Source organism: Kogia breviceps, chromosome 8 (genome assembly GCF_026419965.1).
Source record: "Kogia breviceps isolate mKogBre1 chromosome 8, mKogBre1 haplotype 1, whole genome shotgun sequence".
Taxonomy (NCBI): domain Eukaryota; kingdom Metazoa; phylum Chordata; class Mammalia; order Artiodactyla; family Physeteridae; genus Kogia; species Kogia breviceps.
The window spans coordinates 103343530-103368433 of NC_081317.1; the positions used below are offsets into that span (position 1 = coordinate 103343530).

Here is a 24904-nt window from a genome sequence, read left to right on the forward strand (position 1 = left end):
ACATTTCTGTTTGTCCTGCTCCTAATGTTTTCCTTCTGTGCGCTCCATTTCCACACCCGAAGTTCTCGTGTGTGTGTTGACTTTCTTTTTGGGGGCTCGGGTTTTTGAGCAATCGATTGCAGGAAGCTGGGAGTGGTGGGGCACAGCTAGCCAAGGTGACTCTTCTGGGGCTTGGTGGTTTCTGTAGGGGCATAGCCTGGGCCTGGCCGCTCTAATCGGGAAGAAAAGCTCCATTCCTTGGCCACTGCTGGGAGATGAGCGGGGCATAAGGTGTTACCCACGTTATCCCAACAGGCAGGTTATGAGTCCATTTTACAGGAGGAGAGACTGAGGCAGAGAAATTAAGTTGTCTGGGTCACATATAGACCTGAAGTCAGGTCTGATGACTATTGCTGCCTCTCTGCACAGTCTACCAAATGCCCACGCAGTCCTTGTCCAGAGGCCCTGGAGAAGGAAGGTCATGCGTGAGGTCCCTGGGGCGGCCCCGGGCTGGGCCTCTCTTACATTCTTCTTGGCAATCCTGTCATCTAGGCCTGTCACCTAGGGCACCCGCACCCCAGGTGGGTGGAAGGAGGCAGTGGTGGCTAATTCTATCAGGACGGGTGGGAGAGGCCCGTGAATGACAGGGCTGTGGTCGGTCCCTGGCAGGCTCCTCGTGCCTGGGTGCGGCCCAGGCTCCACTGCTGGTTAAACAGCAGCTTGAAGAACAAGACCTGCTTTTACTTCTCCATCCACCCCAGTCCTCACCATGGTCTGTTGCTAGGTTGGCAGGCCCAGCCCATGCCATGGAAGTGACCTTTCCTCACGAACCTGCTAGCCTGTTCCTGAACCCCCATCTCAGCTTCTTCGAGTTGCCTGATGCCCTCAAAAAGGACCTCAGGGTTCAGACTTCCTTTCCTTAGGGCAGAAACCAAATCCACACCCTCTCTTTGGCGGGGCCCTGGAGCCTCTGCAGCAAATCAACCCTATGCCCTGCCTGTACATGACCCCTTCTCTGCCTTGACTTGGCATGAGGTGGGAGGGGTGGAGGGGGGTCAGAGCCAGAAGGGACCTTAGGTCGCTGGGGATGGTCATCCCAGTGAGGTGAGTGACTTGGCCACAGAGTTGCTAAGGGCAGAACACTATGCCCTTCTGTCCCACAGGGACATGCCCTGGGGTCGGCTGACTTTGTTGTGAGTTTTGTGACTGCACAACCCACAGAGCAGAAATCCTGCTGATGAACCTGCAGATCTTTCTAGAGACTCTCCAAGGCAATGTCTGAGCAGGAAGAGGTGCAAGACTGAGTCCCTGTTACAAACTGGCAGGATGGGGATGGGCGGCAAGGAAAGGGAAATTAATCCATCTGATCATTCAAACAATATCCCTTCAACAAAATATTATGGAACATTCCAGGAATGGAGCAACAAACCAAACAAAACCCACCCTTGCCCTCTGAGGAATGCGCAGCTTTCAAAGGAGGGCAGTGTGTACAACGGGAGGGTAAGCGGTGCGTCATCCCCAGTTTACACAGGGGAAACTGAGACCCAGAGGGACTGAGGAAATTGCCCGAGGTCACACAGCTGGGAAGAGGCAGACCTGGCATTTGAGGCACCCCCACACACACCCCACCCCCCGCCAGTGGTGCCTGCCCTACCTGCAGCTTCCTGTTCCCTCAGGGACTTCCAGTCTAGTTGGGGAGGCAGAACAGGTGCATCAGGCGAAGAGGCCACACCAGGAGGCCTGGAACTTCTTAGTGGGAGAGTGCCTTACACACACCGAGGACAGAGGGTGTGGGAGGCCAGGGACAGGGGACGTAGCTGCACTGGAGGTGGGCTGGTCCAGGGCATAGGTAGGCGAGAGGAATGGTGAGGGCACACCTTGCAGACAGAACTCGGAGGGAATGACTCACACCTGAGGCAGGCAAGTTACAGCTGTGCCTCCAGGTGGCCTCCCCTGGAAACAGGCCAGCCTGACAGAGAGTAAAGTGGAGACCAGAGGGAGATGGGAGAAGCCGGCTCTGGTGGGCCCTGAGGTCCCAGGGTGAGGGTTGCCAGGTTTGGCTCTGGGGGAACCATTTGCCAGAGGGTTCTGAGCTGACACCTGGGGCCTCTCCTTGGCTGTCCTCTCCTGATCCCTAGAGCCAGGGAGCCAAGTGGTTAGCAGAGGCCTGGGGGCAAGGGGGACCAGGGCCATTAGTGGTTGTTGGTAGTGGCCGCCCGCATGCGGGGCAGCCGAAAGGGTGAGGGGAGGGCAGCCAGGAACGGAACAGGCATCAGCCCGCAAGGGACGTGTGTAGCCCAGGAGGGGGCCCGGTCACTTCCAGCCGGAGTCTCTCTTCATCTCTTCCGGGGCCTGGCATGTCGCCCTGAGTGGAGCAGGCTCACGGCGCATCTCAAGCAGGGAAGCTCTGCGCAGCCAAAGGGCCGCAGCAGTCCGCGGCCACCGCCCGGCGAGCGCGCTGGCCAGGCCGGAAGGCGGAGGGGCGGCCTCTGGGTTGGGATTTGTGGGTGTCGGGGCTGCATCTGCGCCAGCCTCGGGGCCTGAAGTGGGCGGAGGAGCCGGGCGGGCCGACCGCAGACAGCCCCAGCCTGCCCTCCCCCGCCCCCTCCCCGGCCCTGGATTGGGGTTGGGGGAGCTCAGGGCCCCTTTGAAGGAGGGAGGGCGCAGGCGGCCTGGGCGAGCTTCGGGGGTCAGCAGGCTCAGCTGTCTGCGAAGTGGGACTCCGGACCCGTCACCAGATCACCTCCCCTGACCTCGGGAGGATGGGGACACCCCGGGGAGGACGGCCGCAGCCTCTAGGGGGCTCTCGGGAGAGTAGCCCCGGGCCCCCAGCGGGCGCGGGCCAGGTGGCAGCGCCCGGGCTGAGCTGCGCGGAGGCGGCGGCCTCCCTGACCAGGGGCGGCGGCAGGGGCGGCCCTGGGATCACATGGGCGGAGGCAGGTCTCGGAGTCCCGGGCGGGCTCTCCCCAGAGTCGGGCAGACAGCTGCGGCGGGAACGGCGGCGTCTCCTCGCCTCCCTCCTTCCCTTCCCTTCGTTCCCCGGCCCGGCCGCCCAGCCCGACAGGTGAGCGGGAGCGAGGTGAGCGCGCCCACCTGCGTGCGGTCCGCAAGGCCGGCGACCTCCCCGGCCCCGGCGCCCTCGCAGCTCTGCGCGCCCGCGGCCGGCTCGGCCCCCGGACCTCTCCTCCGCGCACGGCCGCTCCCCGCAGCCTCGCCTGCGGTCGGCGCCCGCCGCGAGCTGGGCTTTCCCGTCCCGGGTGCTCCTCCTCCAGCCCCCGGCGTGCGCGGGTACTTTGGTCTCGGAGCTCAGAAGGAGCCAGAAGTGGGCGAGCCGGGCCGGCGGTCTGGGCACCTCCCCGCGGCCCCCGGAGCGGAGTCCACTGGCCGGCTCAAAGGTCTGGGAATCCAAGGCATCTGCTAGCCGCCAGCGCCGACCTGGGGCCTGCAGGAGGGACAGAGGCTGGGCCTGGGCAAAAGGGAAGCCGGAGGGCCGGGAAGAGCGCAGACAGCCCCGCTCGCCCGGGCGCCCTATCCCCAGGCTCCTGAACGCGGGAAGTGGCCCCAGTGTGCCTGATGGACTCGGGCAGCGCTTGCAGTCTGTGGGCCTCCCCAGGGGCGGCCTCAGGGTGGGCGCTGGGTAGGGTGGTGGCCCAGCCTGGCACTGCAGCTTCCTGCCTGGGTTGGCTCCTGGTTCCAGAGCTAGAGGGTCAGGAAATCCTACAAGGGTCTGGTCTACAGGGACACTCCCTTGCCCAGTGGAGGGCCAGTGGGTGGGAGGCCTGGGGCCCCAGCTTGCCGGGCAGCATCAGTCAGTTCGCCCCGATGGCCAGCGCCCGGTGGCGGGTGTGCCCTGCTTGGCAGATAAGTCCGTCCTTCTTGCCAGAGCTGCTCGGGGGGCAGCAGGCCGTTGGCGGAGCTGGGAAGCCCAGTCTCGCCTACCTGGACCACACGGCCAGGGGCGCGGCAGGCAGCCAGGAGGTCCCTCTGAAGACCCTGGCCTCACGTGGACGAGCCGGCCCGTCCCCAGCCAAGTTCTTGAGAGTGTGTGGTGGTACCACCCCTCTCTGTGCTGTCACCTCTGTTCCCAAGAGCGGAGAGGAAGTACCTTGTGCTGTCGGTTCTGGGGACCGGAAACAAGCACTAGGACGACTTCGCCCTGATGGTGGAGGAGGGGAGGGGGAGGAAATGCTGACATCTTCCACCTGCCAGCCCCACCTGCCTTCCTGCCTGTTCTCAGCAAGCCCCCGTGTAGCACCCCGCCGCTCTGCTGAAGACAGGCAAAGGGGGAGCTCTGAGTCCTGACTTCCGGGGTGGGGGAGTGGAACTGGGGCATGCTGGAGAGGTTAGTCACTTCCTCTACCCACTTCCACCCACCGCCAGTCCCTGACTGGCTGCTCCGGGGACCTGTCACCCCCTTCTGCCACCTCACAGCGTCCCTTGTGAGGCGAGGGGCAGGCTCCATCTCTCCAACCTTTCTCCCTCAGGTATGGCGCTGACGGTGGACCTGGTAGGACCCGCACCCTGGGGCTTCAGCATCTCGGGCGGCAGGGATTTCCACACGCCTATCGTGGTGACCAGGGTAAGGGCTGGTTCCAGGAGATGGGGAGGTACCCCCAACGTCAGAGTCTGCCCTGTCCACTTGGCCCTCACAGACACCTTTCTTTTTCTGGTTTGGAGCCAGAGGCCTGCTTCTGGGATGGTTGGTGTGGGCGGGGCTGGGACCCCGTTGCCATGGGGATGTGGTGGCCACTTCAGAAACAGGCTTCTAGAGGGTGAAAGGGAGCTGGGCCCAATGCAAGGCCTTCTCTTTTCTCCTTGGTCACTAACCCCATACCTGCTGGCAGCCATTTTGGGTGGTTATTAGAACAGGAGCCCCGAGCTCTTGGCAGTTTTCCCCTGACCCAGGCCCAGGCCAGGGAGCGTTCACGCAGAGGGCCTGCGTGCAGGCAGTACCTGCGTGACTTGATTTGCACGGGCAGGGCTCTCTATCCCAAAGTATTTCCAAGCCCATTTCCTGAAATTCTGCCATTACACGTTCTTTGGGGAGCCCCGTTAGAATGCCAGTGCTGAGGTGGGTGGCAGGGGGCTGCCACTCCAAGCTTTTGGAGGGGATGAGCTGATGGGCTGGGCGGACACCGGCAGGCGGGGAGAGAGATGTTAAAGGGAGATGCAGGCCAGCCTGGTTGAAACCAGCTTCTGTGTTTCTTGGGCAGGACAAGGAAATCCCTTCTTCTCCATCCCTACCTGAGTGTCACCTCAGACTACCCGATCCTTACCCCCTACAGGTAACTGAGCAGGGCAAGGCCGAAGCTGCTGATCTCCGGCCTGGTGACATTATCGTGGCCATCAACGGTGAGAGTGCAAAGAGCATGCTGCATGCCGAGGCCCAGAGCAAGATCCGCCAGAGCCCCTCGCCCCTGAGGCTGCAGCTGGACCGGTAGGCCCTCCACCTCTGCTGGGCCTGCCAGCACTCTGCTGCCTTCTGCCAGCCCACTGCACACTGGCCGCCCTCACCCCTTGCTCTCAGCTCCAACCTGGCCTTCCTGGGCCCTCACGGCTCATCCGTGACAAGGTCCCAAGCTCTGGGGCTGCAGCAGGGTGGGCTGAGGGGGTGTCCGTGTGCCCAGCTGGGCGTGCGGTCACAGGCAGAGCAGGCTGACATCAGCCACCTGGACACCCGGGTTTGACTGGTTCCCAGGGGTGCGGGGTACAGGGCGTGGGCGTGAAGTGGGCTGAAGAGGGGAAAGGTGTGCCTTAGGCTGGGTCTGCAGGGCCCCTGCCTCCAAGAGGGGAGGGGAGAGCCTTTGTTCAGATCCTGGGGTGGTGAGGAGTTTGGGGGCTCACTCCCCATAGAACCACTCCGTTCCTCCCCAGGTTGCCTCTCTGGGCCCTGCTGGTGAAGGCAGATTCCCAGGCTCCTGGGGCTTCAGCCTGGGGGTGGGGGGTGAGAACAGGTGGCTCCCTGGGGGTGGGGCATCCCAGTGAGTCACAGGGCAGGAATGCTGGGAGATTCCCCAGCCAGGAGAGCCCTCTGGGCGGGACTTGAACCTGAGTCAGGTACCTCTGCTCCATGCCCTCTCCTCGCCCCTGGCGCCCTACACCCTGCGTCACTGCAGAAGCTGGCTCCCGTGACGCTCCTACGGCCCCGGCCCCTTCGGTGACTCTTTTGTACCAGTCTGGCTCATGAGTGTTTACAGGAGTGGGACCCAGAGGAGGAGGGTAGAGAATAGCTCATGGCATCTGGGAAGGGGACCAAAATCTACAAGAAGCTGCAGAGTGGGGCGGGGGAGGGGCAGGGAGCTGCTGACACCATCACTTCCTCTTGGGTCCCTCCAAGAGGGACCCAGCTCCATCAGAGAGGTGGGCCTGGCCGAGTACCCCCAGGCCTCCAGTTCCACGTTGGGCAGGTCAAGGCTCCCTGTCTTTTCTTTCTTTTGCCCGAACTCCTCCTAACCTCCCCCAGTAACCCACCCCCAGGAGACCTCTCCAGCACTCAAAGCCCCAGGCAGGAAGCAGTGCTCTGGGCGGAGCCAGAGCCCAAGCTCCCCTGCTCTGGCCCTAAATTCTCCCCAGGGAGGGAGGCTGAGGCTGTGGCTCGTGTGGCGTGTGGTGACTGAGGTTCCTGCTGACCTCTCTGGAGGCAGTCAGACATCCAGAAACGGTGTAGGGGGACATGGTGGGCTCATCCCTCACCCTCAGCAGCTCCCAGCCCTCCAGTCACCTCCTGTTTGAGGCTTCAGCCCGGTTCCACTGGGCAGGGCTTTGGAGGGGGGGGGGTCCCTGGGGAGTTGAGGAGGGGGGCCTTGGTGATTAGCAGGGCAGCCGGGCCGCCTGTCCTCTAGGTCCTTCAGCTGCCTGTGTGGCAGGAAGTGGGGCTGGCTCTACCCTCTGGCTTACAGGGGGCTGGGTGGGGGGTGAAGACTTTGGAAATCACAGGGAGGGGTCCTCTCAAAGGCGGGGCTGAGGGGGGACAGGCCCCTGGGGAAAGGGGGCAGCTGGCCCAGCCATTGTTGGCCTTTAGGAATTTGGGCAACTCACTTTCCCTCTCTGGGCTTCAGTTTCTCCAGGGGTGAAAGATAAAGGATTATTTACATATAATCAGCAGTCCAAATCAATCTACAAACTGATGCTGACCAGCGACAAAGTCTGGATGAAATGCTCCCCCCACCAAAAAAATAAAAAAGAATAGAAAAGGAAAAGCAAAGGCGAGGCAGGCGGAGGGGTGGTGATGTGAGGAGCTCTTTAAAAAACATTTGAATTTATTGAACTTTTTGCTGAAATGATGTCCTTTCTACTTTTTGGTGCTAAGTTGTCCTTTCTTTTAAGAAATGATGATGGTCGTTGCGGACAGTGGTTTGTTGTGAATTTGACAAAGTTAAAAGTTGGCTCCCCGATGTCCAAATGTTTTGGACGTGTTGCTCATCTTGAGGACCCGGTGACACTCTGTCTCCCTCTGTCCTCTCCTCAGGCCTCAGGCTGCTTCTCCCGGGCAGACCAACGGGGAAAGCTCCCCCGAAGTGCTGGCCGCTCGCTTCCAGGTAGGATGGTGTCTCCTGCTGGGAGTCCCACACACTGACGTGATGGGGGGCCCCCTTCCCTACCCTTCCCGGCCCCGCCCTTCCAGGCCCCTCTCTCCGCAGGGCTCCAGGAGGACACACACCGACAGCCAGGCCTCCCTCAGACCCCGGCCGGGCAGCCCCTTCTCCACCCTGCCCCCCGCCAGCCCCCAGGGCCCTGCGGGAGAGGCGGTGACCAGCCACAGGTGAGTGCAGCGGGTGGGCCCCCTGGCCGCCAGGTCCAAGCCAGCCTCTCAAAGTCTCTGTAGCTGGGTTTAGGGGGCCCTGGGGTCACCTCTGTCTCCCGGGGCAGCCTGGTGGCGGGGCCCTCGGCACACACCGTCCATTTCCCCATTTCAGTTTCCAGAGCCTGGCGTACTCCCCGGAAGCCACTACTGCTGACCACTTGTCCTACAGGGAACGCCCCGGAAGCCGACAGGTGAGGATACCTGAGGGGGAGGAGAGAGCCTCCCGTTCTGGCTGGTTGCTAGTGGTGCCCGTGGGGCTGCACGTGGCTGGTCCCACCTAGGCAGCCAGCACCACGGTCTCCTAGTAATAGGCACGCTCCTCTCTGGAGCCGGGAGGCCAGAGCTCCGGTGAGGGTCACAGTCACTGCACTGGCCCTACCCGTCCAGGCCCAGGTGTCCTTCTACCTCTTACATTTGCACCCGCCACTGCCTCCCCCCTTCCTGCCGGCTTCCTCCCTTCTCGAGTGTTTCTCTTGGGCCGGGACCGAAATAGCTTAGCTGCTGTTGTTGGGATGATTCCTTTTGGCTGTATCTCTTGAGCACATTCCTCCCCATTCCAAACCCCATGCCCGCCCCCAACTCCCATATCCCATTCCCCCTCTTCCTCCTCTGACTCAGCCCCCGAGAACCACCAGAGAACCACCAGCCGGCCTGTGGTTCCGACTCCAATTGCACTTGGCTTACTCTCTGTCTGCCCCCCTCCCCTGCCCTTTTCCCCTGGACACCCCTGCCAGGTCCCACTGTCTACTAGTGACAGCCCAACACGCCCTTGGTGGTATGTCTCCTCTCTAAGGGCAGGGGTGGGGAGGTGAGGAGTGAGGCGGCCAGGAGTCCTGGGCCACAGCTGCTGGGGGCAGAGTTAGTGGGGGCATGTCCAGCGTTTGGGGTGAAGAGGATGAGGCCCAGCTGCTGGAATCCTACCTTGGGTAGATTCTGCATTCCAGAAAGCAGAGCCTTTGGAGATGACTGGGGGAGGGTGCTAGAAACTGGGGGCTCTGGAGAAGGAAAGAGCAGGGTCCTCTGGGGGCTGCATAGTAGTGGCTCCCTGGTGACCCTCTGTTGGCCTGCCCAGTGACCCTCCAGGAGACGTGGGCATAGAGATGTATGTATTCAATGAGTTCCCGTCTTTAAAGAATTAAAAATGTACTTGCAGCAGAGATAAGATAAACATGCAAAACAATTTTGGGAAAATTAAGCACTGAGCAGTATGGTCTTAATTATAAAAGCAGGAGGCATTCTGGGAGGGGATAGCTGAGTGTGGGCTGGGGTGGCCTGAGAAAGCTTTGTCAGGAATTCTGCTGGATGTCAGAGGCAGGATGGGGTAGGTTTCAGATTAGAGAACGATGAGCTGGAGAGATGGGAACGCAACGGTACAAGCAAGACCTGGCGTGTCGGGGCCTGGGGGCCTTCTCCAGAGAGCTCCGGGCTGAGACCAGCTGGGAATGAGCTTGGTCCACCCTATCCTCCTTCCTCGAAACCGCAACGGGGCAAAGGGGAGAGGCGGGCGGCACAGGGAGTGGCTCTTAAACCAGCAGCAGCACCTTGGAAATTGTTAGAAATGCAAGTTCTCAGGCCCCAGCCTAGACTTACTGGATCGGACGCAGAGGTGAGGGGCGGGGTGAGGGCACCCATCCCTGTTCTAAGGAGCCCTCAGGGATCTGATGCACGCACAGATTTGAGGACCATCCATGTGGTGTGAAGAGGAGCCCTGAGCCGGGTGGCAGGGAGACCTGGGTTAGTCCTACCTCTGCTGTGTCACTTTGGACAAGGCACCCTTCCACTCTCTGGTCCTCAGAGTCAGACCCGATGCTCTGAATTCCCTTCTTTCACCCTGAGGCCCCTGGTCATTCTTTCAGCAAATATTTGTGGAGCAGCTGCTTTGTGTCAGGCACCCTTCTAGGCTTTGGGGATGCATAGGTAGAGAAACAGAGAAATTCCTAACCCCGTGAAGCTTGCATTCTGTTCTACAAATGAGGCTGTGGTCGACGGGGTGGGAGTCACCGGGTCCTACAGCTCCCTCTTGGGAGTCACCGTGCCCTTGAGCATCTTAAAGGCTCTGAAAAGTCCTGCCTGTGAGGAAGAAAGATGTTTAATTTTTTAATTTCCTGAACTTACTTAACTGCAGAATTTCTCCGGGGATCCCCCCTGCCATTCGCTTATTAATGTCCCCCCAACACATTTTGAGAGGGGTTGGCTGGAGACAGCTCTTGATGGACGGGTGAGCAGCTTTTCTGGATCTAGAGAGGAAAGGTCGCTTCTGTGAAGGCAGGTGTCACCTACAGGTGACTGGGAGGGAGGTGGGGAGAGGAAAGGTGAAGTGCTCCAACTAAGGGCGTTGGGCTCCTCTCCACCGGGGTGAGGTGCTCTGGCAGGAGAAAGGTGGCAGAGGTGACTACAGATGAGGTGCCCCTGCGCCAGGCTCTTGTGGCCATGGCCTTGCTGCTGGCCCCGGAGCTGGCTGAGGCCGCGCTGGACCCGGGGGCGAAGAACGTCAACAGACCTTACAGAAACCGGAAGTTGCCCCCTCTGGAGAGGCGCACGCTTGGATGAGCAGATGTAAAGTGAAAAGAACCCCTGTTCCTCTGGCCGGCAAGAGGACATGGCCTGAGAGGGGAGTCAGGGCGGATTTCAGCCCTCCCTCCCTGCTGGCCGGCGCCCCCGTGCAGGGCACACGCTGGCCCGTCTAGGACAGCGAGATGGGACATCGTTCTTGAGTACCTGGTGCCAGTTGTCCTTCCTGAGTTGACCGCGTGGCAGCAGCTGGGCACCCGGGAGCCTAGGCGTGGACTCCCAGCCCTGGCTCCCACTCCCCAGGTGGCTTGGATTGGCCACTTTGCCTTTCTGACCCTTCATCCCCTTACCTATAGAAGCCCAAGAACAGAAGAAGAATGCAGGCTAGTGCAAGAGGGCCAGTGGGGTGAGGGTCTAGGGCTTTTTTTTTTTTTAATTTAAAAAAATTTGTTTTAAACATTTTTCATTTATTTATGGCACGTGGGATCTTAGTTCCCCGACCAGGGATCGAACCCTTGCCCTCTGCAGTGGAAGCACGGAGTCCCAACCACTGGACCGCCAGGGAAGTCCCTAGGGCTGTTTTTTTAGCACTCTGAAGTTTCTGTTTAAGGTTTAAGGTTAAGAAGTCATGCAGCTTTTCCACTTGACCCCATAATGCATCCCCAACTTTGAACTTTTAAAATCGAGGGCATTTTCCTTTCCAGGAGACCATGCCCTCAGCCTGGTGCCCCTTGGCCGGCCTGGTCCTCTCTGAGGCTGTCCCTTCCACTGGGGTTGGCCACGGAGAGGGAACAGAGTAGGGGAGGGTACAGAGTGCAGGCCGGAAAACAGGGAGACCGAAGGCAAGATTTCCAGGTAGAGAGCAGGTGTAGGAGGAGCCCAAGAGGGACAGCACACATTGAGCAGGGGGCTCTGCTGTGGGGACCTGCCTCCCCAAGGCTCTGTGGGGCAGGACCAGACCTTCCAGGGCAGCCGGGAGAGGCTGGTGAACCCAGACCCTGGCTGTTTCAGAGGAAGGAGCAGAGGGTGTAGGAGACAGGACTTTTGTGGGGCCTGAGCCCTGACTCCGAGAGGGGTCTTGGCCCTTTATGTGTCCTGTTCCTCGTTGCAAAAGGGTCAGCTTACTTTCTTTCTGCTTGTTATGCCTGCCAGGCCCCAGTGTGCAGCAGCTTTTCAAACACATCCTGTGAGACGGCAGAGGAACAGCCATGGTGGCCCTGCACACTCATCTTCATCCTGCCCCTTGCCCAGTCCCCTTAGGGGGGCAGGCTCACCCTTCTAGAGCTGAGCGCTGGCCTCCCTCCCCTCGGGGACCCAGCAGGAGCAGTTGCAGGCGGCCGCTGACCCCCGGTTCCGCGAGCTGGTTGGGTGGGGCTGCTGGTCAGCGAGGGCCGGGGGCCCCCTGGTGGTGGGCCTGGGGAACAGCTGGCTTCGGCCGCCCAGGGGGTGTGCTGGCCCCAGGCCCGGCCGCTGACTCCTCCCCTGGTGCCTCTCCTTCCCGCAGGCCGGCCCGGGCCCCGCTGGCGACGCGGCTGTGCTGGTGCTGCCACCACCACCTTCCCCAGGTCCCCGTTCCTCCAGCCCCAGGCTCAGGTACCAGTGAGTTCTGGAGGGTGGGGTGGGATCTTGGAGGGCCTGGGAGGGGTAGGAGACAGACAGGCTTCCCAGAGAGGGATGAGGGGGTCTCGCCCCACCCACCCGCAAGCCCCGTCCACTTTCCTCTGGCCCCCAGAATCCTTCCCCCCCTCCCCGGGACACTCTTTCTCTGTCCTCATGCCCGTCCCTACCGCTGGGAAGGGGGGCCCTCACTCCTGGCTGCCTCCTTCCCATCCCTGCAGCGTGGCCTCGGAAGGGGAAAGCCACCTCTTGAGAGAGGACTCAGAAGTCTTCAAGATGCTGCAGGAAAATCGCGAGGCACGGGTGGCCCCCCGGCAGTCCAGCTCTTTTCGGCTCTTGCAGGAAGCCCTGGAGGCTGAGGAGAGAGGTGAGCCCCCCCGGAGGCTCGGGTAGGAGAAGGATGTTCCCCCAGGACACTCTGGACCCCCGACCGGACATGTTATTAAATTAGTATTTATGAAGTGCTCATCACGGGAGTGGGCTCTGACTCGTAGAAGCCACAGGCCTTGCACTACAGGAGCTTATGGTCTGGTAGGAGTTACTGGGGTGCAACCCAGAGGTGCTGGCTGGGATCAGGGGAAGTGCCAAGGGACCTATAAATGTGGCGGTGTGGCCTGGGTCTCCAAGGATGGCTTCATGGAAGAAGAAGAGTCTGACTTGGCCCTTGAAGAAAGATCAGGACTTTCACAAACGGCTTTAAGATGGTGCCTGGGAGCAGTGTGGAATGTGGAGGCTGGAGCTGCAGGGCTCTGGGGTGGGACTGACAGGACACTGGGGCCTGACCGCACGGACGGTGGCCACGGAGGTTAAGTCCTGGCTGGGAGGCCTCACATGGCAGGCCTGAGGAGCGTCCCAGGCCAGGAGGGCCCGTTAAAGAACGCCAGGCAGTGTGTGAGGTGCCGAAGTGAGCAACAGAGATTCAGGCTTCTGTCAGCCGCTCAGTTGTTCATTCGAGACGTTTGCCGAGTTGTCCGATGGACCAGTCATGGGCTGTGTGGAGATCGAAGGCGGTCAGCACCCACGTCTGCCCCTCCAGGAACGCTGTTTATGGGGCAGACTGGCTGCCCAGCTCCCCAGGAAGTGGACCGTGCCGCAGGAGTTTGTGTGGGTGCATGGGGAGTAGGGGGTGAGGGGGGCAGTGCCGTGGTCCAGGGGAGAGATGAGGAGGGCCTGGCCTGGGCAGTGGTATCAGGGAGAGAAAGGATGGCACAGTCAGAAGTATTTCACCAGCACAATCTCTGGTACCTGGGGGCTGCTTCCAACTCTGATGTTTCGGAGATGAGGTGAGAAAGTTTGGAGCAGAGCTTGTCCATCACTACCCTGAGGTCTCGGCGGGCCCTGGGAGGGGGCATGGGGAAAGGCGGAAGGGTGGGGTGAGGGCAGCACAGACAGATGGATGACTTCAGCCCTGGAGTCACGGGGTCCTCGGCTGCAGATGAGGACCATACCTGATAACATCCGTGCTTCCTCTTAGCTTTGTTCCAAGGCTCAGGCACAATAATGCACGTGAAAGCCCTTTGAAAACTGTACAGAGGTGCTGTGGTGCTGTTATTAGCTATCATTACCATCTTTTAATATCACCATCACTGGGTCAGGAGAGAGGAAATGCCTGCTTGGCCTGACGCGTCAGACACCGAGCAGACACTGCTCAGGCTGCCTTAGCTTGGGCTAACTCAGCCTCGAACATGCTCCCTGCCCTTGACCAACCTCAGCCGAGGATCTGGGGTGATCACTTCCTTCCCCCATGAGCCCCTCTCATGCCCAGGCTTACTTTAGAGGTCCGCTTGTAAGTGCACCTTTGACAAGGGTCTCTTTGGAGCTGTGTTGGAGGAGGTGGAGTGGGCATCAAAAATACAGCCTGGGGCTTGCCTGGTGGCTCAGTGGTTGAGAGTCCGCCTGCCGATGCAGGGGACGCGGCTTCGTGCCCCGGTCCGGGAAGATCCCACGTGCCGCGGAGCGGCTGGGCCCGTGAGCCATGGCCGCTGAGCCTGCGCGTCTGGAGCCTGTGCTCCGCAACGGGAGGGGCCACAACAGTGAGAGGACTGCGTACCGCAAAAAAAAAAAAAAACAGCCTGATGAGGGCGAGCTCTGATGTGTCTGTCTGTCCTCCCCACCCTCATCCCCCACCCCCCACAGGTGGCACACCTGCCTTCCTGCCCAGCTCGCTGAGCCCCCAGTCCTCCCGGCCCACTTCCAGGGCCCTGGCCACCCCACCCAAGCTCCACACATGTGAGAAGTGCAGCACCAGCATCGCGTGAGTGCTGGCGGCCTGGGGGGCAGGGCACACCCTGCAGGGTGGGGGCCAGGGTCCAGGACGCTCTCAGGAGGGGCCTGCATGGACCCACTAGCCAGGGACCCTGCAGGGAGCATTGCTACAGTGGATCTGTGATGGGCTCGGGGTCACTTCATCCTTCTTAGGATGCCTGCACTGGCTTTTCCCTGCTGTCTCTCCTCTTCCTCGATTTCTTTCCCCGCCTCCCTGGAGGAGGAAGAAATGCTACTGCTTTCGATATCTCTCCAGCCATCTCAAAACCTCTGCAGATCTGCCTCTGGATGAGATGCCTCCTCTTGGAAACTCTTGCTCTTACTTCCTCCTTCCTCTCTTTGGAATGGGATGTTTTCCAGAGGTAGGCCCATTTTTCTCATTATAATGCAGCCACATTCTTTGGAAAATTGAACCCTGCCCCCCCCCCCCAGATACATTTCTTCCGTGCACAGTGGCGAGGGCCAGATGACTCATTTTAGGCAAATCCCTAGCCTCCGTGGGCCTCCGTGTGTCATCTGCAGAACGCGACACTGCCCAGGCCTGCTGTGCACGCCCAAGGAAGGGGTCCTATACGGTGTTTCTCAAAGATCAGCAGCTGGGCCTCTGAGGGATTTCGGGCCCACACCCCCAGAGTTCCCTCTTCAGGAAGTCCCTAGCCCCAGAGGTTGCATTTCCAGTTCATCCCCAGGTGATGTGATGCTGTGGGTCCTGGCACTGGGACCGCATTTTGAGAATCACTGCTCTATTAACAATCCAGAAGATTCAGGACGGTGTTTGTCTGTCTTTGTGTGTGGGAGGAATGACTTTTTAAAAATTGGGGTTCGGGGGTGTGGGCTGGGGGTTTGTTGAACGGAGATTCCTGAGGGCAGGCCTGGGGAGTCAAGTGACTGAGATTTGGGGACCTTACTGGGTCCTGACTCTGGCCTGGAAACTAGGTTCCCTGAGAATGGGAACGGTGGCATCGGTGGCATCGCGCCTGGCCCTCCTGCCCCTCCCTCCTCCCCCCTAGGCTAATGGCTCTCTCCTCCCTGTGCGCCCCTCCCACCTCACCCCCGCCGTAGGAACCAGGCCGTGCGCATCCAGGAGGGCCGATACCGCCATCCGGGCTGCTACACCTGCGCTGACTGCGGGCTGAACCTGAAGATGCGAGGGCACTTCTGGGTGGGGGACGAGCTGTACTGCGAGAAGCATGCCCGCCAGCGCTACTCCGCACTGCGCACCGTCAACTCCCAGGCCTGAGCGCCCGGCTGCACTCTCAGACCGCCCTCCACTCTGCGGCCACCTCCGCACCCGGGCCGCGCCAACATCCAGTTGACCTGGAGAGGCCATGGGAGCTGGTGAGGCCCCTTCCTCCTCGCTGAGCGGGGCCAGAGGCTGGGAGCTGCCTGCGCTGCGGGTGAGGGCGGCCGCACCTTCCCAGCCCTCTGCTGGATACTCTTGCATCCCCCTGCTGGACAGGCTCTGCGTCAAAGTGCGAAGTGGGTGCTGCCTTGGACACCTTTGTGTACCGGGGGTTAAGCAGGCTGGGACACGGAGAGAAGTATCTGGAAGGAGAGGGCTGGGCCAGAGGCTACAGGTGTTCACCGTGTAAACTTTTCAACATATGAGCTCTATAAATATATACTGTATGTGGACAAAATAAAGTAGGTGCCCCTCTTTTCTCTCCTTCCCTGCCCCAGCCCCTGGGGATGAGCTTCTCCCTACCACTGGGTGGAGAGTCTTCCTACATAACAATTTTTCTCCCCTCTTATTTCCGCCTCCCTCAAACCTCCACCCTACCAGATGCTTCACCACGTGACACTCCCGACTGAAGACACCCGCTCCTGTTAGTGGAGGGTCGTGCTCTTCCTGGACCCTCTTTTAAAGATGTGTGTTTTATTGGGATGATCCCTGGTAGAAGAATGAGTTTCTCACTGGGAGCCCGAGAGGGGAAGGGATGCTAGAGGGCTGGCAGCAAACAGGAAGCAGGCCCTGAGACTCCTGCCCAGGCCCGTCTCCGTGAGACAGTATCTGCGCTGGCGCTCTGTGCCCCTCGCTCTACTTGGTATGTAGGCTGCTTGCCCTGCTGACGCACCCAAGGCAGCTCGGTGGGCCAGAGAGGGTGCAACGTCTAAAGAACCTCCTGCGCCTGCCTGAGGCTGTCTGCACCCACTTGAGAAAGCTTATCCCCAGGAGTAACCTTGGACAGGGCTGTGAGTTCGCTCTCCCTGGGAGGGACAAACCTGCAGCGCCCCTACCCTGAGGGCCACCACCCTCCAAGCCAGGGTTGGTCTGCCTGCTCCTTCCCCGGGAGCCCCAGCTGGCTTCGCTGGTGGCTGATTTGAAAGCTGCTGCTAGGCAGGGGGCAGTGGTCCTCTGCCAGATTTTTGGCTTGATTCACCCATCACTCCCAGTGCTAATCCCAGAGGACACTTCAGAAAGGTGCATGGGTGCTGCTGGGTGCTCTAGACCTACCTTATCGCCCACTCAGCCTGAGGGAAAAGATCAAAGCTGGGCTTCAGAGGGTGCTTTGTGCTATCTGGCTCTTTGGGGAAGGAATCTTGGCAGAGACTGTGTGTATTGCCTCCCCAGGCACCTTGATGTAATTTACACCTTGCTATAATTGTCTCACCTTTTACCTGGATGGCTGTCTTTTTTTTTCATAGGAAAGATCAAGGTTGTCTGCAGTTCAGGAGTTGTCAGGCCAGAACTGTCTGGTCCCAAGTGGGATGGGCTCCTTGGCGCCACCTAGTGTCAGTGTAGCCCTTGGTGGGGAGAATGCTCACAAAAGGGGATTCACTCCTCTGTAAATTCTCAGGTCCTGGCACAGTGGGAGTACAGAGATAGAGCACTTTTCTGGCTTTCCTAAGGATAATAGTCGAGTGGCAGCAACTGAGATGGCATGAATGAAATAATGTTACATGGTAGTGAGTGTAAAGAACTCGTGCGGAACAGACAGGAGCGCCCTGAGAGTTCAGAGCAGGGGCCGTGGGTGTGAGAGGAAGAACAGGACACAGACAGATGGAGGAGAGAAATGCAGAGTGAGGGGGTGAGTGCAAGTGGCGTGATCAGTTCAGGGCAGCAGCTGATGGTGACACTGAGACAAGATGGGAAAGGAAGATGGGAGCCTTGAATGTTGTAAGATATGGTTTGCATTTCTCCTTGTGGCTCTGGGGACACTGAAAAATTTTCAGCAGGTAAGTGACAGGTTGGAAAAGGGTGTGTTGGAATCTTAATATGGTCAGATCTTTGCCTGGGACAAACCATGCTGGGCTAGCAGTGCTCTAAGGAATGGAGAACAAAGGGGGAGTGGAGGCCCATGGGAAATGGGTAGGCCAGTGAGTCGTTGATTGCCTTTTGAAGAGTGGATGGGGGTTCAAGCTAAAATCCACCTCTCTGTGTCAGCCAGCTCTCCTCCCTGGGGCCAGAGGGTTTCAGCATCAGAGCTCTCTGCAGCCACACAACTAGCCCGAGCTTGGGGGTGAACTTCTTAGGAAGACGGAGTTTTATAAGTCCATCTCATTTGTCAGCAGAGAAGGTTGGGGGCAGCCTTTGGTCTCTGCCCAGCTGTGTACACCCAGCCCCTTTGACCCAGACGTGCTGAGGTGGGGAGGGGGCACCGCCCAAACATGCGGCTGTTATTTGTCCAGTGCTGTGCCCTCTTTACTCTTTCTTCATTTGGGGGAATAACTTCAGAGATGATAGATTCGAGTTAGAAGCGACCTGAGAGAGCGTCTGGTACAGCCTTCTATTAGAGATGAGAAAATGACTTTCCCAAAGTGACACCAATAGATCATTCTAAAGTGCTTTAAACTCCAATCCTCATCATTCTGAAGTAGGTACTGTTGTCATCCTTGTTGTATAGATGAAGAAAGCAACGAGCTCCTAGCAGTAAGGGGAGGGGGCAAAGGATGAGCCAGGAGCCTGACTCCTGGGTTGCTGGTTGGCCCTGGGGTGCTCTTACCCTTCCCTTCCAGGCCATAAGGGAGGTCACCACAGCTTCCAGCCATCTCTAATCTGGCAGGAGCTGCCCTATGCTCTTGGCTTTGCCCTTCCTCGAACAGGGCCTAGCTCAGTGCTGAGCTGGCAGGAGACGTGCTTCCTGAAGCTGGGATTTCCCCATGGAGGCTGGGACGCACGCATCGAGCATCCCTGGCCTCAGCCCGAAGGGTGACTCTGCTGGGCTACCATGTGTCTCAGGAACCCACGGTAGCTGCTCACCCCTCAGGTGGGCAGCGAGGGGGCGGCTGTGCTGCCCCTCCCATTCCTTGAAGCATCGCTCAAAGGGAGATGATTTTCCTCTGGTAGAAGGTGGGGTGAAGGAGAAACAGCCCTCTGGGCGGTGAAGGCCTGGCTCAGCTCTGGGCCTGGGGCTGCCACTGTCAGGGCAGCAGAAGGCAGATGGGAAGGCAACACGGTGGCCCTCAACTGCGAGGGATCCCAGCCGCCCTGAAGATGCGGGCTCAGGGCGTATCTGCATGGAGAGGGGAGAATGGCCTGGAGGGGAGTGTGTGTGTGTGTGTGTGTGTGTGTGTGTGTGTGTGTGTGTGTGTGTTCGTGTGTTCTGTGTGTGGTTTGAGCCCACACAAAGCCTTGTGCTGAGACACTGCATTCCAGCTGGCTGGGCTTCCTGCTCCAGATGCATTCCTGCCCCAGAGTCACCACAGAGACTGCTTGGAATCTGGCCCTACATTCTCCAAATTCAGGACAAGATCTGGCAAAGGTTTCCTCACTTTACCTCCCCATCCTCTGACTTTGGAGGGAGGAAGCCACCTGATGGCCAGCCCTCCTCCTCTCCTCCCCAGGGAGGCCTGGCGTGGGATCTTCACGGGCTGTTGGACTTGGGTAAAGCAGTTCCCCCAGGCCCAGGTTTCCCTCTCTGTACCTGGGAAAGAGGAAGGGTGGGGGCGGTGCTTTCCAGGAGGATAGGGTTGGGAGGGGGCGACCCGGAGAACCCGCAGCTAGCAGGGAAGAGGTTGGCCTGAAAAATCAAGGTGTTAAGAGAGGCTCTCATTCTTCCCCGGGCCTTAGCTGTAGGCCTGTTTGCCAGAAGTTAGAATGTTTTAGTTCGTGACTCCCGAAGGGAAGGAGGGAGCAGGAGGTGGCAGACTGTCTTCTCCCTCCCATTTAATAACCACTTGCTCCCAACGCCTCCAGCTCCGGCCCCCTCCCCCAGAGGCTCAGGTGCAAGTTTGCACGTCCACCGGCTCCCTTATCTCCCTCCAGGGAATTTAGGTCCTGCTGGGAGTTTTCCAGCCTGGTGGTCGCCTTCCTCAGGAGGCTGAGGTTCCCTTAGAGGCCACCATCCCATCTGGTCACCGTCAGTGTCTGCCCGGGCTCCCAGCCCCCTTTCAGGGTGGTCGTGGGGTGGAATCCCACTGACTCAAAGAGTTTGGGGGCGGGGACCGGAGAGCATTTACACTTCCAGCACCTCAGGCTTGTCCTCCTGTCCCCCCTGTTTCGCTTCCCCGGATCCTGAAGCCCCCTCCCCCCGCGCCAGCCCCCAGCTTTAGGGTACCCGGGTGAGAAAGAGACGTGGGACGAGGAGGGGGTTCAGATCTAGCCCAGAACCCAAGGCGCTCTGCAGTTGTTGGAAAGGATCTTCCTGTGCCGGGAGTCACTTCCCCCTTTGATCGCGCCAGGTTTCTGAGTGGCTGGGTGACTTGCCCCAAGGCACACAGCTGAGAGCGCGGGTACGCCGGTGTCCAGGTCCGCTCTCTTCCCTCCGCCTGCACGTGCGGCTCCATTTCCTTCCGCGCTCGCGTCCGGTCGCCGCCGCCCCCCATCCCCGCCCGGGTTCATTTCGGCGGCAGGAAGACAGACCCCGCTTGGAAACCGAGGGCGGGGTGACCCCGCGCCACGAACCAGACGGCGTCTCCGCGCAGGGCTCCCCGCTCCACGTCCGGGGCCGGCCGTGCGGGGCCGCCCGGACCCGAAGGACTGCAGATTGGGGCCCGCGCCCCGCCGGCACCGGGGGCGGGGGGGGGTGGGACCAGGCCCCGCCCCCGAGGCCCCTCTCGGAGCGCCCGCACACCTGCGCACCCCTCCCGCCGTCCCTCCCCCATCCCCGCTGGGAGTGTCCGGGGGCCTCGCCCAGCCAGGTCCGGACGCGCACCCGACAGCGGCGCGGGGACGCCGGCCGGGATCGCTCCGTCCGGCTGCAGCGGCCACGGCCGGGGCGCCGTGTCGGGGCCGGGATTGGGGCCATGCTGGGCCGGCGGCGCGTCTTCGCCGTGGAGCCGCTGGGCGGCCGGGGTGAGTCGCCCACCCCGGGGCCGGCCGGGACCTTTGACCTGGAGCCGACTCCCGCGCCCGGGCCCCTGTCTGCGCTCCCCGCCCCACCCGGCACAACCCGCCCGACCTCGCTGTGCCTTCCTCGCCGCTTCCCTTAGGAAGGGCCGGGGGATCGCGCCTTGCCCGTTGGAGACCCTCTGGCTTCTGGCCTTAAACCGACCGCCACCTCCATCCCATTTCCTCCGGGTCCACTTCCCTCTAATTCCCGGTCCGGATCCTCCTCTGACCGGCCCCTGCCCCAGCCCGCAGTTGCAAAAAGCTCTCTCCGCGGCGGCGGACCCCTTTCCAAAGGAGCCGCGCAGGGGTGGACTTCCTGGTCGACTTCCTTGCCCAGAGGGGCCTGGTTTGGCATCCCGTTCCAGCTCTCCCGCGTGGCAGGCAGGGAGACGAAGGCGGCCCTCCATCGTCTCCAGCCTCCGTTTCTGCATCCTTACAATCGGGGCACCCAGATCGCAGGAGGGCCTGGCACAGGCCAGGAGAGCTGTAGGGGAGGACAGCGAATGGGCGATCACGCTGCTTCTTCTCCTGCCCCCTGCCCGCCTGGTTCCCTTATCTTCCGTTTAAATTTTTCCTTTTCAACTCTCCAAAAACCTTCTGTTTCTCACTTAAAAGAACAAAAGTCCAAGATGGTTATAGCGATTGTTATTTTGACTACCCACTCCCCCCCAGGAATTCCAGGATGGACTTCCTTTTGCATCCTGATGCCAGTTTGGGTCTAGGCTTCCCTCTTTGCGCCCTTCCCCCCTCCCTGAGGCCGGGGCACAGTCATACTTCCCCATGGGGAGCAGCTGAAGAGGCGACCGCTCCCCAGTTATGGCTCAGAGGTCTTAGGCCAAGCTCAGGAGCTGGAGCACGAGGGCACCCTGGAAGAAAAAGTGCTCACCCCTCCAAGGCAGATATCACTAACAATTACTTTGGTAAAGGGAACCCCATTCTAACATCTCCCAGCCAGGGATGCAGAGAGATCTGGGCGGGGCTGTGGCCGACCAGTCTCCTCCTGTCACCTCTGGCCCAGGACACTCCTCCTCAGGGAATGTGGCCAGCTGCCAGGAATGCCGGGGTTGTTGGGGCAGCCTGCCCTGCCTGATGACTGACTCTCCTTGCAGATGGGGCTGGCGAGGACCTGGCATGTGGCTGTGTAGTGCCTGGAGTCACCAGCACCTACAGACGGATCCCGGATGCTGCTCCAGGGTGGTCGGCAGACCCCCGCAAGGGGCACGGCCGGCTGAGAGCACCTGGGAGGCAGGTGCCGCTTCTCAAACTGGCCTCCCAGGACTCAAGAGTGGAGATGGCGGTTGGGGACAGGTCCCTAGCCACCTCACCGGGCCTTTCTCAAGACTCTCTGAACTCTGAGCCCATGCGGAGCGCTGAGCCCCTGGCCCCGGGTGCCATGGAGCCTCCTGCCCGCCTAAGCCGGCTTCTAGCCAGCCGCAAGCTGGAGCAGGTGCTGGAGCGGTCCCGCCAGCTCCCGACTTCCTCTGCCAGCTTGTCACAGTACCGCTCCCCAAAGCCGCCAAGCAACCCTGAGTATGAAATGCCCCTTTTTGGAGCAGGAGGACAGGAGGCCACCGAGGCAGAGAGTGACCTAGAGGCAGGCCTGGAAGAAGCAGAGCTGGTGAGTGCCAACTCTCAAGCGTGGGATGGAGATGCCCCCGCCCCCCAGCTTCTTCCCCCTGGAGCTCTCTCGGGGTGGGGCTTTCCTTACCCCTCCTGGATGGGTTGTGTGAGAACTCTTGCCTCACCCCGCCCCCAGCCCTGTGGAGGTGGGCAGGTCCGGGGCCTGCCTGGCACTCAGCTGGGTGTGCGTCCCTCCTGACTCATCCTGCCCCCATCTGCTGGCCCCTTAGGGTGGGAGTCTGGTTGAGTTCAGAATTCTCCCCTACCTCACTACGTCCCACAGGTGCGGGGCTTGGGGCCTGAAGCCTGGGCCTGCCTCCCAGGGCAGGGTCTTCGCTACCTGGAACACCTGTGCCTGGTGCTGGAGCAGATGGCGAGGCTGCAGCAGCTCTGCCTGCAGCTGCAGACTCAGAGGGCCCCTGGGGTGAGTGAGCTGTGGGCAGTCTGGCCAGCGGGCAGGCAGGTGAGTGGGGGATGCAGAGGATGGGGGGGAACCCTGGAACCAGGACTCCCTTCAGAACAGCCTCAGCCCTCTAGCCAGGCCCTGAAAGCCCGTCTCTCCTGTGCACAGGATCCTAAAAAGGAGGAGCCGGCCCTGGCGCCTTCACCTCCACCCTCTCACGCCCCGGGCAGTGAGGTACACGGGCAGCAGGAGCGGCTCAGCCACACAGAGGAGACAGGTGAGGCGCACTTGTGTCTCTGTCTGTATCTTGCCTGCCCAGGTCCCCATAGGCAGACCCCCCTGAGCTCTGGGCTTGACGAGAGTGCCTTCCTGTTCCTGGTCTTGGGTAACCGGATTCTCTTTCCAAAGGAGCAAGAACAGCTTCACCCCCAAAGGTAGGGGTGCCCAGCGCCAGCCCTTCCAGGCTGTCAGAGGCCCTGGCAGAGCCAGCTCACACCTTTCCATCCTCCCAGGGGCACAGGGTAGGTGAGGGATGTATGCGGGGGCAGGTGACAGGATGTGGTGGAGGTCGGGGGTGGTTGGGATGTGTGCTAGAAAACAAGCGGATTCCTGTTTGGAACAGGTGATTTGCCCTGGCTGTGCTGACAGCTATCTCGGGGAGCTTGGTCAGGGGTATGTTTTGGGGAGGGGCCCTGGGTGACCCTCTCACCCTCTGCTCAGCGGGATCTCTCCCACTGGAACAAGGTCAAGGTCCTGCTCAACCGGATCCGGTGGAGGAGCCCTCGACCTGCTGAAGCCGCTGTCCTACCTGATGGCTCTGCCCCCAGGTGAGTCCTGTGGCCCAGCCCAGGGAAGAGGGAGGAGCCTGACGAGCTAGGATGCCAAGATTGTGCTGCCCGTTGTCACCTTCGTCCCTGCAAAATTTGAGAGACGTAGTCTTGGAGAGGGTGCTGGAAGAAACAGAAAGTGGTTAAAGCACCCCATTCACGGATGAGGAGGCTGAGGACTGGGCTGGGGAGGGAAGTCATTTTCCCGAGGCCACACGGTGGGTCGGTGGCAGAGCCAGGACCAAAAGGTGGGAAATCCTCACATGAGCCCAGCAAGCCCTCACCCCTCAAAGCTGAAACTTAGGTCACCTCCCTGGGTTTCCCCAGGAAAGCAAGGTAGGGCACACAGGATGCCACAGTGGATGCCAGGGGTTGGGGGGTAGGGGTCTATACTGAATAATTCTCCAGGGGGGATTATCCCTGTCAATTAATATCCCCAGTCCTCCCACAATGCTTGGTCAACTCTGGGGCCATCGTTACCTTTGTTTCTTCCTCCTAGCCTAGTGCTTCCTTTCTTTCTCCACAGGATTGCATCAAGGGAGCTCCCTGAAAGGCCTCCAGGCCAAACCCTTCAGAAGACCTTTATGCCATCATTAGTGGTTAAGAAGCAACGAGCAAAAAACCTTACTGTATGCTGAGACTTCCTGGTGCAGCGCTGTAACCCCAGCTGGGGGGAGTGCAGTGAAGTCTTCTTCCTCGCCCTCTGCCCTGTTGCTGCTTCTGGGCACTGCCAGGAAAAGCTGTTGACGCTCAGTTTTCTCTCTGAGGCAAGGGCTGAGTCTTTCTCCTCTGAGCAGCCAAGGAACCCTGGGTCCCTGAGAGGCCCCAAGGCGCAGCAGCTCTCGGGCTCCTCCCTGGTTGCCAGAAATCCCTGGGCTTAGGCAATGTGAACTTACTGATACATCTGGCGTCCATGGAGTGTGTTTGGCGTGGTGATCTGTCGGGGCCCAGCGTGTCGCTGGGGACTGTGGGACTGTCAGTGTTGTGAACTGGCTGGATCCAACCATCTCTCTGGAATAATGCACTCAAAGAGTCAGTCTTCAGTGTGAGGTAACTGCAGAACGATGGACTTGACCTTCACTCCTGAGTGGGCAGTTACTGATCTGGAGTCCTCCCTTCCTCCTCATACTTGCATGGGCAGCCCCAGGACAGAGAAGGGTGCTCTCTTGGCTGCCTCTGCATTGAATCTTGCCTGAAGACTGCACCAGGGATGGGAGTCAAGGACAACATGGGGAACAGCAGAGTAATCTTCAAGGTCTATTCTCAGCTGCTTTACTCCGTACTAGCCTTTCCACGTCACAGCTGAAACCAGAGGCCCATACTAGCTTTTAGACCTTGACAAAAATCCCTTAACTTTTCTGAGCCATAGCTTCCCACTTAATCTCCCAAATGGTATAATGATGCCTGTCCTACCTACCTCACAGGCTTGTTTTGAGGGTAAAGTGAGATTAAACTGTCTCAAAGTGCTTGGTGAATGTTAAATGAATAGGAAAGGGTGTTGGAGGGAGGCTAGACTGGAGGGTGATGGGAAGGTCGGAGGGTAAGGGGGAACTGGGATTGCTAATGGGGATGAAAATGGCCAGTGATTAACGGCAAGACTTTGAGCA

The 24904-nt window shown here is 60.0% G+C and overlaps 2 protein-coding genes across 8 annotated transcripts; both read left to right on the forward strand.

The window, feature by feature from the left end:
• The first annotated feature begins 2658 nt into the window (after positions 1-2658).
• PDLIM2 (PDZ and LIM domain 2) lies at positions 2659-15508 on the forward strand. Its single transcript, XM_067039860.1, is given in 12 exon segments — positions 2659-2987; positions 2989-3347; positions 3349-3374; positions 4464-4558; positions 5265-5416; positions 7448-7517; positions 7620-7741; positions 7896-7974; positions 11799-11893; positions 12133-12278; positions 14048-14165; positions 15239-15508. Coding segments are annotated over 12 exon segments (1686 nt in total). The 5' UTR covers positions 2659-2741; the 3' UTR covers positions 15417-15508.
• Positions 15509-17278: 1770 nt separating this feature from the next.
• On the forward strand, positions 17279-24763 carry C8H8orf58 (chromosome 8 C8orf58 homolog). Of its 7 annotated transcripts, none has more exons than XM_067039863.1 (7): positions 17279-17353; positions 21557-22065; positions 22351-22530; positions 22639-22747; positions 22879-22991; positions 23191-23297; positions 23824-24763. In XM_067039863.1, the coding sequence occupies exons 1-7, from the start codon at positions 17302-17304 to the stop codon at positions 23933-23935; spliced, it is 1182 nt and encodes a 393-aa protein (XP_066895964.1). In that variant the 5' UTR covers positions 17279-17301; the 3' UTR covers positions 23936-24763. The 7 variants fall into 7 exon arrangements, with proteins under 7 accessions (XP_066895964.1, XP_066895968.1, XP_066895966.1 ...); XM_067039865.1 differs by lacking the exon at positions 17279-17353 and adding an exon at positions 20170-20411 and having other exon boundaries at positions 23215-23297; XM_067039866.1 differs by lacking the exon at positions 17279-17353 and adding an exon at positions 20207-20411 and having other exon boundaries at positions 22351-22491; positions 23215-23297.
• The last annotated feature ends 141 nt before the right edge of the window (positions 24764-24904 follow it).